The sequence below is a fragment of the Strongylocentrotus purpuratus genome, unplaced genomic scaffold, assembly GCF_000002235.5.
Source record: "Strongylocentrotus purpuratus isolate Spur 01 unplaced genomic scaffold, Spur_5.0 spur5_scaffold_6, whole genome shotgun sequence".
Taxonomy (NCBI): domain Eukaryota; kingdom Metazoa; phylum Echinodermata; class Echinoidea; order Camarodonta; family Strongylocentrotidae; genus Strongylocentrotus; species Strongylocentrotus purpuratus.
In genome coordinates, this window is record NW_022145612.1 from 53486249 (window position 1) to 53502584 (window position 16336).

General features: G+C 38.3%; 2 protein-coding genes and 1 non-coding gene across 3 annotated transcripts in view; 2 read left to right on the plus strand and 1 right to left on the minus strand.

Moving 5' to 3' along the window:
- LOC100890651 (pseudouridylate synthase 7 homolog) overlaps positions 1 to 13146 on the minus strand; it is a 28453-nt gene extending 15307 nt beyond the window's left edge. The window contains exons 1-5 of the mRNA XM_030972765.1: positions 13043 to 13146; positions 7969 to 8501; positions 5903 to 5990; positions 5383 to 5481; positions 4927 to 5053 (exon numbers count right to left, since the gene is read on the minus strand). Of these exons, the coding sequence (XP_030828625.1) occupies positions 4927 to 5053; positions 5383 to 5481; positions 5903 to 5990; positions 7969 to 8501 (847 nt within the window). The 5' untranslated portion in view covers positions 13043 to 13146. The remainder of the gene's footprint in view (positions 1 to 4926; positions 5054 to 5382; positions 5482 to 5902; positions 5991 to 7968; positions 8502 to 13042) is intronic.
- On the plus strand, positions 351 to 2514 carry LOC762726 (G-protein coupled receptor 52). The gene has a single exon (XM_030972764.1). The coding sequence runs from the start codon at positions 431 to 433 to the stop codon at positions 1559 to 1561; it is 1131 nt and encodes a 376-aa protein (XP_030828624.1). The 5' UTR covers positions 351 to 430; the 3' UTR covers positions 1562 to 2514.
- Positions 13147 to 13710: 564 nt separating the features above from the next.
- On the plus strand, positions 13711 to 13834 carry TRNAL-CAA. The gene is made up of 2 exons: positions 13711 to 13748; positions 13789 to 13834. It is a non-coding gene; the product is annotated as a tRNA-Leu (tRNA).
- The last annotated feature ends 2502 nt before the right edge of the window (positions 13835 to 16336 follow it).

The following is a 16336-nucleotide window of genomic DNA, read 5'->3' on the forward strand; positions in this document are numbered from 1 at the left end:
GACTGTAGTCTTTTTAATTTTGGCTGAATTTGAATGTCAGACATTTTCATGTAGTTTCTTGAAGTTTGAGGTTCATTTCCTGGAAGTGTCTCTTTTCTAAAAATCAGCAATATCTCCACTGAAATAAAGTGGGGTACAGGAAGATAAGTTACATTTACAGGCAAAAAAATAAAACTGAAACTCAATTAGAACGATGAGTATAAAAGATAAATCAGGCAATCTGTGCAAAACTTACTCTTTCCTTTTTCCTTATTATACTTAATGAACACCATCTCCTAATCTTACATGGCAAAACTATTTATTGAACATGCCTCAACAGCTATTTTCTGTATTTCTCTTTCCACAGATAATCTGCCTACCATTATAAGAAGAGCAGGAATTTCAACTTCTTTAAGTTATTTCAAAACTCAAGAATTGAAGTACCCCAATCATGGAGGATACCAATCTCACCACATTGGATCTCAATGTAACAGCCAATGACAATCAAACTGGATACCAATATGTCATCTCAACCTCTCAAGTATCTTTTCTTGTTGTCATGGCGATAGTTATCATTGCGTGCAACCTTGGTGTTCTGCTGGTGCATCATTTGACCCCAGCACTGCATGTACCCATCAGTGTCTTCATCAAGTCTCTGGCGTACGCTGACCTTTGGGTGGGAGTCAACTGCGCGCTCAACATAGGTGTGACTTATGCAGGAGGATTCGCAGGAGGATGGCCATACGGCCTTTGGACATGCGAGCTGATCGGATACCTCCTGCTTGTGGTAGTCCTGGTTAGCATCACGACCCTGACCTGCATCAGTGTGGAACGCTACACAGCCATCCAGAATCCAGTCAACTACCGCGCCTTTGTGACCTACAAGCGGACTCGCATCTGTGTCATCATGGTCTGGGTGCTGTGTGGTCTTGTCTTCTTGCCGGCATTCTTCAACTGGGGCAGGGACATCGACATCCAGGGAAGCTGTCCTCTCTTCTGGCGGTACAACATCTCTTTTGGATTTTTTCTCATCTCCATCTTAATCATCCCAAACCTCCTGGTATCCATTATCTGCTACATCCGCATCATCCACACCCTGGTTGCTAGGCAACGCTGGCTGCAAACCACTGGAAGCACGTACAAGGGCTCTCCGCAACAGATTGCTAACCAGAAGCAACAGGAGAAACTCATGGCCAAGATCGGCCTGGCCATCATGAGTGCCTTCTACATCACCTGGTTGCCCTACGTAGCATCTAGTTTCATCCGCTACCTTGCTCTTGCTGATATCCCTCAAGGACTTTACAATGGAACCTTGTATCTTGGAATCAGTAACAGCTTCCTCAACTGCATCATCTACAGCATCTCACATCAGGCTTTCCGAGATGGTTTCAAGAGCTTGATCAAGCGATGCTGTTGCCCTAAGCAGAATACATCTTCTCAGATGGAGTCTTCTGGTTGGAGCAGGAGAAGAACAGGAAGCAACAGTCCATCTACAGTCCATGAAACATCCATACATATTCACAAAATTGATATGAATCAGATTGAAAGCCAACCTCTAAAAGGGATAAAACCATTGGTATAGAGACCAGTATATGAACTAAAAGTCAGCATATGTGAATAAAAGATATCACCTGGATATTCTTTTAGATCAGAATAAAAAAGGATCCAAGAATTTTATGGAAACACAGTATAAAGAGCTGATTTAATTTGCATCATGCCCAATTTCATGTTTATCCAAAACAGTGGAGTAGAAGCTGTGCTATGGCACCTATATGTATATTCCAACTCATAACTTTATTTAAAACTGACTTCAGAAACAGAAGGAAGCCTACTTTATTTACAAACACATATAAACATGACATTTTAATGATTAAACCCTTGGTTGATAAAATGTCTGAAATGCTGATAAAATTACCCGGTATTTAAAACTGAAAAATATTGCTGATGCATAGAACTGTACAGTGTACATCAAATATTCATGCTTATTCCTTGAAATATTTTCTTCTTTCTTGATAGAAATGTGGGTGTACCAATATAAATTGTTTCATATGTAACTAATTCATGACTAATTCTGGCTCTGAACAAGCAGACTCATTAAGAAGTTTTGTACATAATGTACCATCCAAAAGCTACTGTATTGCCTACAAATACATATTTCAAATTAGCTTTCCATGTATAACCATGATCTTTTATCCATAATTATTATGTTAACAATAATAAAATGTTATATTGTGTACATATATAAATAAACATGGGGAATTTACCAACCTATAAAATTTACTCTCATATGAAAATAGTTAAAATTATAAATGGTTATCTGGAGTAATAATGAAATGTTTCAAGTAGTAATGAAATGATTCTTTGAGAACAAGTACTTTAAAGTTGTCAACAAATAGTAAAGATGTCATGGTCTAGTGGATACGTCACAGACTGTGGATCACATGGTTTGAGGTTCGAGTCCCACTGGGGCACCAATGTCCTTTGGCAAGATTTGAATCTGCATTTGTCACTCTCCCCCCAGTTGATGTAAATGAAATCCTGCTAGGAATTCCTTGAATGCCAGCACCTTATCAAAGTTGTCAACAAATAGTTAAGTTGTCAACAACAACAACAAAAAAACAATAAATTGCACTGACAACATGTGCACATGCAGGATAAACTTATCCTTTAATGGATTTCTTGATTGGACAAACTTCCTCACATTTCTATGATGAATATAACAATTTTTTTCAGTGTATAAACTTTCAAAAATTACTAATATGCAATGTGTAACACTTGGTGTAAATATCTTGAATTCTAAATGTATGTATTGTTACTGATTACAAAAAATCTACCTTCAAGATGACATATCTTTTGATTGCATTTTCTCTGTGTTTGATACATTCATGAAAAGAGAACAAAAAAGAAGTAACTGGAACCATGTGTAAAGCAAGGAACATCAAGAATTAGACAGAAGACCAAATTTCTTGAGGTATACAGGGCAATCAGTATGCATGATCTTTCTGTGATTAATAATCAATTCCATTTGGCTATGAATTATATTACATCACTAATCACTTACTTTGGATTATCAACTAAAAGCAATGAATTTACTTCCGCTTTGTTTCTGTTCATCCAAAAATATCACCAGTGCTTACAAGAACATTTGACCAACAGGCTACAGATTCTTTAATGCAATCTTACTATCAATCAATACTGGCCAATTAGTCATACAAAAAAAACCTCAAACAGCACATCTGATGATTTACGGTATCATAAGAACCATAATCATTTTAATAAGTTTATATTGACATATTTTAAATTATGACTCAAAGGAGTTAGACATAGCTTTTTTGAAGCAACATAGCTGAATTATAATGCTTTGAACATAAATATGTAGAATGAATGTTTCTTTTTTTCTCATCTGTACTGTATATCTCCTTTCAAATTTCAACTCAGCAATTTAAAACCAATCTGTGCACGCATCTTCACCCATGATAGCATAGCTGCCAGTCATCTATCCTACAGCCATCATCACAGACCTTACAACCTAACTGAGACCAATGAAGACTGCAGTAAGATTAGAAATGAAATTTCAATGAGGTCAATTCACTGTGAAAGAGAAGAGGACCAGAGTGGTCATATGACTAGCGACATCAAAATTGTGGATATTTGAAGATTTCCAGTAGAGAAATATAGCATAACCACCTTTGAGTTGAAGAAAAAGTGGACTTAGTACCATCATTCCTGTTGTCAACCTTCATTATACCCCCCCCCCCCCCTCCCTCCACCACCCGCAATCATCCTAAATATTTTCACTGATAGAAATAAAAAAACAAACTCACTTTCATTACCCTTGTTAACCATTCCCATCTTCTTTTCCGAATGATGTCATAGTATGTGCAACAGGGATGGAGAACAGTTAGGTACCTACATGTAGTCACCTTATGGTCTAGATCATTATTTTAGGGACCTGGGGCCTGTCACCTAAAACTTACCACTGACAGTAACTTTGCCATCAATATTATTAACAACTATGACAAAAGCACTCAACAGCCCATCAAATTAAGGTTTCCACGGAAGTCACAATTAATGGCAAAGTTATCATCAATGGTAAATGCTAATTGTTATGCAAAGGGGCTCAAACTTGACTCCAATTAATCTGGATAAGCTTCACCATCATCTTATCCACATGCCAGGGTTCAACATTAACACATTTTACCCAAAATCTGAATGTGAACCCCTAATACATTATATATATCAAAGTTGTAAACATGGGGCTCATGAATACAAACCTAAATATCTGTTATCCAGACTCCCAACAAAAATAGTTAGAGTAGAGCCCTGCCCCTTCTTCCTCAGCTTTGCTATCCGTCTTACAAACGGGTGAATGGGAATTAGGGTATGTTGCGAGAAAACGTCACTAGTCAAAGTTCAGAGACATCCCATTTAAAGAAACACTTATTCATAACATGTTTCAATGTCTGAAATCTTATACTAAGGACAGTTTCTTACACTGGATTCTAATGCCTCATAGACTAGTGGCCTAGGGTTCTAAACATCACACATGAACAGCCATCCCATGATATTTTCTATTCCTAATCATCCAACTTCATGACCATCAGCCAAGAGCCCAAAGAGTCTAAATAAAACAGATGGACTTATATATCCACCAACATGGTAACAATTAGCAACCTTTTGATTATTTTCTAAACTAATGGATAGTAGAAAGAGAAGAGGCACACCAAGAACAAAGATGTCCAAACTAAAAAGGTGACTTAACTTATCAGAGAGGGATGGAGAAAGGACTAACCAGAGGGCTCTAATGTGTAGAGACATGCCCATCGGCAGAACAACACGGAAGAAAAACCTGATCTTCCACTTCGCTGCTGTCAAACTACGTGATAGGTGGCTAAGTGAACGAATGGAAATAAACAAAATAAAAAAAGGATTGCAAGATGGACCTACCTCCACTACTCTTGACCACCCTGACCATTTTCTTGTCCCCATCATCTACTGTGTTGCTATCAAGCTTCGGGAACAGGTGCCTAATGGCTTGGTGAACTTTAGTACGCTGCTCTTTATCGTCTGTGACCTAAGTTGTAAAATATCAAATAGAAATATTACAGAATTGATCATGGACCAAGGAACAGTATCCAGAAATTAATGACATGAATGCTACATAACAAGTTGATGGTCAATGTATCTTTTGAAAGGTACATACAACAACAAAAAATTCAAAGAAGATATATTCAAAATTCAAAGAATATATATTCAAAATTCAAATTAATTTTTTTTTTTACTTGTGTAGTTTTGTGTACAAATGATACCGTCATTGAATAGGCTTAACGTTTTACCATTCATATGTAGGGGTGTATATGGAAGAGATAGGAATTTAAAATGATATATCAATAATCCTCTCACCTGGAAAGTATATTCAGCTTTCTTGTCTTGCCCTACATTTAGGGCAGACAACTTCTCTTGGTCCTCTTTTGTCAAAACATCATTGTGGTCAAACGGGAGCTTCACAAGAAATTGGAGGGAGATGAGAGAATAAACAAATAATAAATTTACAAATGATTTATTATATCCATGGTTTTCTGGGTGCTTTAATTATCTTTTGTAGGCTATTTTATTGTTTTTGTTGTTGTTTGTCGGTACAAAACGGCTTGAGTACAATAATGAATTGAAGAATCTAAATGTATCCTTTCTGTAGATTTCTTAGTAAATAATTCCTTTATGATGTGAAATTGGGAAAACTTTAAAACCCATTCCTAAATCATAGCATATATGTGCAACAACACTAATACTTTAATCTCCTCTATTTGACAACCCCCCCCCCTCCCAAATGAAGAAGAAAAAAGGGGTAAAAAGTAACAAATATAAAGTAGTTTGAGAAGGTTACAAGAAAGAGAAAGAGAGAGTGCACTTTTGGTCAACTTACAATTGACTTTTTCTCTGGGATTTTTGTATCAGTGAGTCGAACAATCTGACCCTGCTCATCTATCTCATGTACAAGAAAATCTCGGTACCTGTAAAATAAATAAAAGACATATCTGTTACAAGTACTATTATAAGATGACAATGGCATGTGTAGTTGTTTGTTCCTTACAGTAGAAAATTATCACTGGCATAGAAATGACAGGCAGAAAATGGCAGTAATCTCAACCGATTTACACATTTATTACTGTGAATAAACTTCCATAATATGTCATTACAATGCAGCCCTCACTGGTTTTGCTAGTATATGGCTGGATGATTACTAAAATGCCAACCATGAGGAACAAATTATGTTTATCTGCAACTGTTAAAACTACAACATAATTTTTTTTTTTTTTTATAGCCGACATTTGAAAATCAATTAGAAAAATGTCCAAAAGGAACGTAAATTTGCAACTTTTAAAGATTCAGTTTAGGGCATTTATAAAAAAACTAGATGGAATTTTGACTGCGCGCAGTCGAAAATGATGCCTCCGCCATAGAGCAATTTAAACAAGTTTGGAGTTTAAATCTCCAGTGGTTCTTGAGATATCATGATAACAATCTCAATGTATGGAATTTCATAAGTTGACCTCTGTGACCCTTGACCTTTGACCTACGTGCTCCAAAATCTAATCAGATTGTCTTCCTATGGTGATACACACTATCATTAAGTTTGAAGTTTAAATCTCCAGTGGTTCTTGAGATATTATGATATGGTGATACATACTATCATTAAGTTTGAAGTGAAAATTCTCCAGTGGTTCTTGAGATATCGCGATAACTATCTCAATGTATGGAATTTCATAAGTTGACCTCTGTGACCCTTAACCTTTGACCTACGTGCTCCAAAATCTAATCAGATTGTCTTCCTATGGTGATACACACTATCATTAAGTTTGAAGTTTAAATCTCCAGTGGTTCTTGAGATATTATGATAACAATCTCAATGTATGGAATTTCATAAGTTGACCTCTGTGACCCTTGACCTTTGACCTACGTGCTCCAAAATCTAATCAGATCGTCTTCCTATGGTGATACATACTATCCTTAAGTTTGAAGTTTTTACATCTCCAGTGGTTCTTGAGATATCATGATAACAATCTCAATGTATGGAATTTCATAAGTTGACCTCTATGACCCTTGACCTTTGACCTACGTGCTCCAAAATGTAATCAGATTGTTTTCCAATAGTGATACACACTATCACTAAGTTTGAAGTTTAAATCTCCAGTGGTTCTTGAGATATCATGATAACAATCTCAATGTATGGAATTTCATAAGTTGACCTCTATGACCCTTGACCTCTGACCTACGTGCTCCAAAATGTAATCAGATTGTTTTGCAATAGTGATACACACTATCACTAAGTTTGAAGTTTAAATCTCCAGTGGTTCTTGAGATATCATGATAACAATCTCAATGTATGGAATTTCATAAGTTGACCTCTGTGACCCTTGACCTTTGACATACGTGCTCCAAAATCTAATCAGATCGTCTTCCTATGGTGATACATACTATCCTTAAGTTTGAAGTTTAAATCTCAAATGGTTCTTGAGATATCGCGCTAACAAACTCAATACAAGGAATTTCATAAGTTGACCTCTGTGACCTGTGACCTTTGACCTACGTACTCCAAAATCTAATCAGATCGTCTTCCTATGGTGATAAATACTATTCCCGAGTCTTAAGTTTAAATCTTAAATGGTTCTTGAGATATTGTGATAACGGTCAAACGGGACGTACGGACGGACGTACGGACGGACGTACGGACGTACGGACGTACGGACGGACAACCCGAAAACATGATGCCTCCGGCACCACCTTCGGTGGCGGAGGCATAAAAAGTAAAAAGTAAAACTTCAGCAGTGAACTTTTATGTTTCATGTTCACTTTTATGTTAAAATGGCAAATGTAACAAGAAAGAGAACAATCATGAATCAGTTGACAAATGTGAAAAGAAAGAGAACATTCACAAAACAGTTGACAAATATGACAAAGAAAAAGATACAAATTACATTCATGACTTACCTCTGTTTAATAATTCCTGGAACACCTTCATGATCAGACATATACTCTATAATGCCTACATCTGTCTCTTTCAGTCCAACAAGAACTTGCTTCTTCTGTGACCTGTCACTTGATGGAGTTTCTTGTCCGTCTCCTGCTCCTCCAGCTTGGTCTTCTTCAGATGATTCCTTAACTGCTACTTCTTCCATTCCTTCTTGATGCACAACTTCTACTGAGCTCTCAGCTTTGTATGTCATCGTGTCAGGAGGCACTGTTGCTAGGCAACCCATAGACTGCATCCCGGAGGATGATGATGTGGAGCAAGAGGACATTGCTTCATACTCTGCACTGCTCACAGGCTTTGACGATTGAGATGAAGAGGATGCAACCTCGCAGTCAGGCCCAGAAGTAACAACTCCTCTCATAGAATCTGTGCAACTGCTGCTTACGTGATCCTCTGATCTAGGCCTCTTCTTGGAATCGGAGGATCCTATTTCCTGAGATTCGTCTTCAAGTTTGGCAGCATCTCGCTTACCGGTAGTTGAATCTGCCATCTTCAAATTTAATCAAATAGAGAAAGGTATTTTTAAAAATAGAGGGTTTGACTGAAATATCATAATTTTGGTATTGAAAAAACGGAAAATCGCAAGCTTGCTCCTCGCACAACTATCTTATAGCATTGAGTGAGTAAGAGAACAGCGATAGCCAATCTGATGGGCCCATGACGGCTAGGCCAGGCGCCAACTTATGAAAATAAGGCTGAGATGGGATGAGCGATCTACGCATGCGCTAAATGTAAAGTTCTTCGTGCTATGTGTGCACTAGCGCCACAATAGTTCACTCCAGCAAAGCATAGAGAGTCATAGACCGAAAGCTTCAGTCCCTGATATCGACGGTTGTTCTCCTGAGATTGCATCTGGCTCCTCTTACCGCCTCTATATATAGACTGAAGATCGTCCTATGGGGACTGAGTGGAACAAATGGTTTGGTTCGGCCGGACCGTGATGAATGAGATATGCAACAAGATTTTCACTCTTTACATCCTCATAAATGCACTTTTGCTGCAATATTACAATAATTATATTAAAATATAAAAAATAACACAGAAATATCTAATTTGACTTACGATAGCTTGCTCATTTAGATCCTAAATTAATAATTAATCCGAGAAAGTCTTGTAGTCGCCAAGATTCGTTGTCATCCATCTTGGTTTTAGTTGATGAATATTCATTTTTTCTTTTCGAACGTCCAATAGCTACGTACGAGTCAACCCAGTGATATATGAATATTCATAAACCCAATACGAAACGAGTGCTCTGATTGGCCATTCGCTATGTTTTGGTAGGTTGACCCCCGACCCCCCCCCCCCCCCACTCCGAGAATGGATGGACCCCATGCTTGTTACCAAAATGTCCTTTTCGTAATGAAAGAAAAATGTCAACCCGTATTGACTTTACACACCGTACTTTTGCTGAAAAAGTCTTGTATAACGAAAGAAAAAGGTCGACTCGTATTGACTTTACACACCAGACTTTTTCTGAAAAGGGGGGGTCGCTTGGAACACGCATATGCGTACCCTAAATAACACTGAGTAGGGGGGCCGGGGGTTGACCCGGGGGTTGACCCGGGGGTTGACCCGGAAATATATCGGCCGGGTGATGTCATAGATTACAAGTTTGAATGGATGAACGGTACGTTTCACGGTTCGGAGAAAAAAATTGGATAACCCATATAAGTAAGTCTGTAAATTTCGCATTTTGAAATATAAACATGCATAAATGTAAATAGGATAAAAATATTCATATTTTTATCGGGGAAGAAATTTTCTGTCAGAAAGTGGTATGAGTAATTGGCCAGATTACCTCCTCGGTACGAGACCTCTAGAGTACCGTCTGTATATGGGGAATGTCAACAAATGGGGCCAGTCACCACGAAATGAGTCTAGTGTCGCATTAGGCTCAATCGTAGTAATAGCGATGTATAGTGTGTATGTACTGAAAATTGACCCACCTACCACATTTAAGATTTTTCCAAAAATCGACTTATTATTTCTTTGTTTGTTAAAAGTTTCATTGAAATCGAATGATGGGAAGTGTGTTGTTGCTATGTTGTTGTTGACCAGACTATAATATGTTACGCATCATTAACTTTACACCTAATTATCTCAAAACTGGGTAATTCCATTGTTATAAAGTCCAATTAGGTTTTTGTTCATATTTCTGGATATAATTTATCAATTTTAATGTGTGACCCCTTAATTTAAAGCTTACTTAATGTAGATTCATATAATACTTAAAAACAGGAATAAAATTTTTGACCAAATGGACTCATTTCGTGGTGACAGGCCCCAAATTTCAGTTTTATAAATTAAAGAAATGACCCATATCAGACAGTTATTTCTGTCTAAGAGAGTCAATGCTAATGCGTATTGACCTCTAGCACTGCACTAGTCTACGTGTTAATAGGCAGCATTTGAATACATGAATAGTAAATAGAGTAAAGTAGCCCGTTTTCGGCCACTTAAGACAAAATCCTATTTTTAGGACTCTTTACTTCCTATTTATTATCATTTCTTGTTCAAATCATGAAGCAAATATTATTATTATTTACACAAAAAAAGAATCCCAGAAAAAAATCACGAATTGCTATGACAATATCCATTTCAATTTTCACTGTTTTGGAGCCCGTTATCGGCCGAGCGTTTCAGTTTACGGCCGCATGTACAAAGTCAATAGGAAGCGCTCGCGCGCGCCGTGCGTTTCCGCGCTGATGTACAGCACAAGCGGGCGGAGCAGGTATCCCACGCCGGAGCTCCCTGGTGCTCGCCTGGCAGAAGACGGGCACAGCGGTGATCGGAAGTTGGAATCTGAATTAGATAGAGATATCGTGTGTGCGTCGCGGTGTGCGGCTGCATTGATTTAATACATGCGATGACATCCCATAGGAAATTGAAAAGTATGCCGCAGACCTGCCGCAGACCTACCGCAGATCTGCCGCAGACCTGCCGCATACTTTTAGTCTGCGGCAAAGAGTATGTCGAAGTATGCGGCAGAAAGAAATTTTGCTGCAGACTTGCCGCATACCAGTATGCCACAGGAACAGTCTGCGGCAGATCTGCGGCAGGATGAAATTTTGCTGCAGACTTGCCGCATACTAGTATGCCACAGGAACAGTCTGCGGCAGATCTGCGGCAGGATGAAATTTTGCTGCAGACTTGCCGCATACTAGTATGCCACAGGAACAGTCTGCAGCAGATCTGCGGCAGGATGAAACTTTGCTCCAGACTTGCCGCATACTAGTATGCCACAGAAACAGTCTGCGGCAGATCTGCGGCAGGGCGAAACTTTGCTCCAGACTTGCCGCATACCAGTACGCCACAGGAACAGTCTGCGGCAGGTCTGCCACAGGAAATCCCATTAAAGTCTAATAGGGCCAATTGAAACCAATCATCTCATGCATATTCATTATTACTTTACACGTGTGACAGAAAAATACATTTATCATGATTTGTTAAGCAATTTAAGACAATGCACATCATTTTTGTGATTTCTATTTTCCTTTTGCCATTATTAACCAATAGATTATTTTGTCTGATCATGTTACAATTACATTCACGTTTAAGCAATAGATATATTGATTACTAACCAAGAAACTATGATTACTAACCAAGAAACAATATACATATTTAGTATATATATGTGTACGAGCCTGTGTCACTTTAAATGTTACTCTTGAATACGCTTCAAATGATCAATGTGATGAAGTTAATACAATTGAGAATAGAATATACCTAATTGGTGATATCGATATATATTGGTATTACCTAATTGGTAATATCGATATTGCCAAAATTGATTGTGAAGTATCAATCAGTTTATCACTGGTTCTTCTACATGCATACTTTATTGCCACGTACTGGATATGAAAGAGTATGCAGCAGGTCTGCAGCAGGTCTATATGAGATATGAATATTCATGACGAGGAGTCTGCGGCAGGTCTGCAGCAAGTCTGCGGCAGACCTGCCGCAGACTCTTCATCATACTGAAAGAGTATGCGGCAAGTCTGCGGCAGACCTGCCGCAGACTCTTCATCATACTGAAAGAGTATGCAGCAAGTCTGCGGCAAGTCTGCGGCAAAACTAATTTGCATGTGAAAAAGATGACTGTCTGCGGCAGGTCTGCTACAGATCTGCGGCAAGTCCGTCGCAGGAGTATGCGGCAGGCTCATTTCTTTCCTATGGGATACTTTTGAGCTTGCGACTAGCACAAAATCGGGCTTTAAATCTGAAAAATACTTGAAATAAAGCTCATTTTATGGTACCCATATTTCTTACAGACACGCGTAAGATACTCGATTTTTCAGATTTGGGTAGCGGGACCGGCGATTACATCGCTAAAATGTGATATTTTAGGATATATTTTCCATTGCAAATGTGGTTCTTCAGTGACACTGGCATGGTATGGTATGTGTGGGATATGTGTTATGCTATTATGCGATGTATTTTAGAGTGATTTTACCTTGTATCCAACCAATCGGCCGAAAACGGGAGCTGGCCGATTACGGGCTCCTTTACTCTATACTCATAACACACAGATGCACACAATCATGGCCATGCCGATGTGGCTGATCGGCAAGTTTGTTTGACAGTGGACCAACAATTTGAATTTTTAAATTATTCTTTCTAACATCGCCATCGGAAAGTTGAAAAAAATTGTATTTTACTGCTATTTAGGTGTCATCAATCGTCACTACAGAACAGATTTTAAGTGAAACCAGTTGAGTTTTGTACAGTGGTGTTTGAAATGTTGAGAATTAATAGCATAGCTTTTAATAAACAGCCAGGATAGTAATGCACCTATGATGTACTATGAGTGCACTAGTCCAGGCCAAGCCAAGTTTAAGTAGGAAGAACACACCATGTTCAACGGATGGGGCCACATAATAGTCTAATTAATATTTTAATTCCACCTCATTTCTTATTCTAGAAAATACATAAACATATTTTTGCTGATGAAAAATTACAAAAATTTATAAAGAATAGACACTATCTAAATAATAACATTATTTTGCTTCGAAATCAAGGTCTCAAACTCACTGTAATGTCCAAATTTGTCAAACTTAGCTAGCGGTCTCTTTCGCGAACTCGTACACATGCGTGATAAATCATAGACTTTAAAATTAAGCCTTAATTTGTAGATGGAATTTGATGGATGCAAACATGCTGTGCCCACACTCAACTGGTAAGCGAACTAAATGTATTAACGTTCGGTTATATAGACTACGGGTACAGTTCTGATTTCACACGTGCACTTTTAGTTTTGACTGTTTACGTTCGATTCGCCAGTTACACTATATATTGAGGGGAAAGCAAATTAGTTACTTTTGAAAACCTTACTTTGGTAGATCTGTCTTTTCCATTTGTTTGTAAATTAATCTGATATATAATTCGTATAAACTCAATTGGTTTACTTCTTTGACTTCGAGTTTATTCACTGACTGACGTTCAGTTCATAGACTAGACCCTCTAGAGTCTAAGTGAGGTTTACCTACCCGGTGAAAGAATGAACTATTCCAATTATTTTGTACATCAAGTATCAGATATTTTAACGTTTTGAAGCAGGATTAATGCATAAATACACCTTCAAACATCTATAAATGAAAATAATTACATAAATAAAAACAACTTTTGAGCTATCTGAAGGAGAAGTTATTTCCCTTTGACATTTAATTTATATATTATAAAATCGCACTGTAGTTCGAGTTGTCAGGATGGCCGAGCGGTCTAAGGCGCCAGACTCAAGGTTGATTACCTTATCTCGTAATAGAGATGATCTATGGGTGTTCTGGTCTCTGTATGGAGGCGTGGGTTCGAATCCCACTTCTGACACATATTTTGTTTTATTCGAAGCAAAAAAGGAAATGACACTCTGTAATGTTAATGTACATATATGTATATAGAAATATAAACCTTATTGAAACAAACGTCACGTATCCATGTTTTGGGAAATTATGAAAATTGGGTAGATATTGATTCTTTACAATTTTTATATTTTTGGATGCCCCTGTGGATGTATTATAAGCACTAGAAAATGTTGCCCCTAAAACCATAGGCGCCAGAAGTGGGGGGTGGCAGGGCCCCAATCAAAAAAGTGTGGGGGCAAAACGCATTTTTGCCCCTGAAAAACGCCCCTCCCCCCTCCAAAAAAACAAATAAATAAATAAAGGAGTAAACATGGTTTGTATTTTTAACCCAAAAGAACATAACAATAATAAAAACCTGAATTAAATCACATATACAATTCCATTCAAAGAAAAGGAAAGTTCACAGGAATTAAATTTCATAAACATTGCGCATGCCACCTATACGGTATTTATCAATGTAGGTCTTTATAGTCGGGATACGCGCATATCGTGGACATATTGTGCGAGAATGGGAAAGCGTGTCTGTTTTTTTTGTTATAGGGGGGAGAAGACATGAGCCCCTGAACGCTGGCGTACTGATGGGGGGGGGGTGGTATATTTCTTATTCGATACCAGTGATTTACAAATATTGCTGTTATGACAGGATTTTCCGGTATTTTTTCTCCATTTTTTTTGCGAAAAATACGCTTATTTAGAAGCCTTTATGTCATGGTCTGCGAAGTGGCTGGGCTCGAGCCTCCCCCCCCCCCCCCCTCCCTTTTTATGTTAAAGAGAAAAAGAAAGAAAGACGGAGAGAAAAAATAAGTGACCTGCCAATGTCACAAATAAGGTATAAAAAATGCTCATCTGACCGTAATTAAATGCCTAAAACCCCAGAGCTTATACGGGGGATCCGCCCCCGGACCCCACCAAGGGCCCTAAGGCGGTTCCCTGGATGCTCATCTGACCGCAATTTAATACCTAAAACTCCTGAGCTTCCGGAGGCTCTGCCCCCTGGATGCTCATTTAACCGTAATTAAATACCTAAAACCCCTGAGCTTCCGGGGCTCAGCCCCTTGACCCCATGCCGAGGGTCATATGCCTTGGACCCCACGCCAATTTACGCTCTACCCGATTGTTAATACTCCACTTTGAAAAACGTTCCGCGGGACATGCATGTAACGTGTAAGACTGGTGATGCAGATTTTTCGTCTGCCGTCCCCCCTTGGCGAACGTTTTTTTTCTCATTACGTCACTGCCCCTGGAAGGTGAGCCCCCTGGAATGTTTCCCCCCCCCCCCCCCCCTCCCCCCTCCCCAATCCGAAACTGCTTCCGGCGCGCCTGCCTAAAACACTTCTGCTTTCGAGAAAAATTGAATATAAACATTTACCGGTGCTCCCGGTAAATTTTGATAAAATTCAAATAGCGCCTACGGCCGTACAAAGGTAGCTGCGACCATGAAAATCTCAGAATGTGTTGTGATATATAATTTCCAAACCGGAATAGCTAATCGGTCGATTTTAGTCAAGAAACATTGTTTTATATATAGCTTAAATAATATTTTGACCTTGAGAGGGAGCTATGCAACATGAAGAGTTTATTATTTATAATTTTATAACTTTAGACTCGATTTCAACTGCGACAACGATCACTGAATATTGTAAGATCCCGTATGCTTCCAATATGTTCATTTGAACCAAATTCATGACCCCATACCATTACCAACACTTTGTATTACTTTTAACTTCCTAGACAACACTAATTTTTCGAACACAATCTACTAAGCAGACCCCAAACTACCATGAAAATTCACGATATGAGATATTGTCCCTAAATTCCATATTCTTTAATTAGCCATCAAACTGCTAACCTATATAGTGCTCTTTAGAGTTAACCAATTTATTGGATAGGCAAATAATGACACTGAAGTATAGGCCTACCATTATGTTGAGTATCGAAATAAAGCGAAGCAAACGTCGTCTAGAAATATAGTATTTTGGGTTTAATTGGTTATACTTTGGGCTGCAATGAAGCATCAAAGTACATTTAGCTTCTTCTTTTTTTCAGGGGGAGGGGTTATATAAACATGAAGCTAAGAGAAACTTGAGTGACGCATGGTCGCAGAAGAAAATTTACCTCAGAGAAGTCCAAGAAAATGCGTCCAACACTACAAAGAGGGGCCCAATTAAAAAAATGTTCTTACAACGATCGCAATAATTTTTTTTTCTTGTCCCTATTCAATTTTGTTTCCCTCTTTTTCTTCTTCTTCTTCTTCTCCTTCGGCTTCTTCTTCTTGTTCAGTACTTCTTCTTCTTCTTTTTTTCCCTGGCTTCTTCCGTTTCTTCTTCTTCTTCTTCTTCTTCTTCTTCTTCTTCTTCTTCTTCTTCTTCTTCTTCTTCTTCTTCTTCTTCTTCTTCTTCTTCTTCTTCTTCTTCTTCTTCTTCTTCTTCTTCTTCTTCTTCTTCTTCTTCTTCTTCTTCTTCTTCTT

Coding starts and splice junctions, on each gene's coding strand:
- LOC762726 (XM_030972764.1), top strand. CDS start 431: ATGGAGGATACCAATCTCACCACATTGGATCTCAATGTAACAGCCAAT.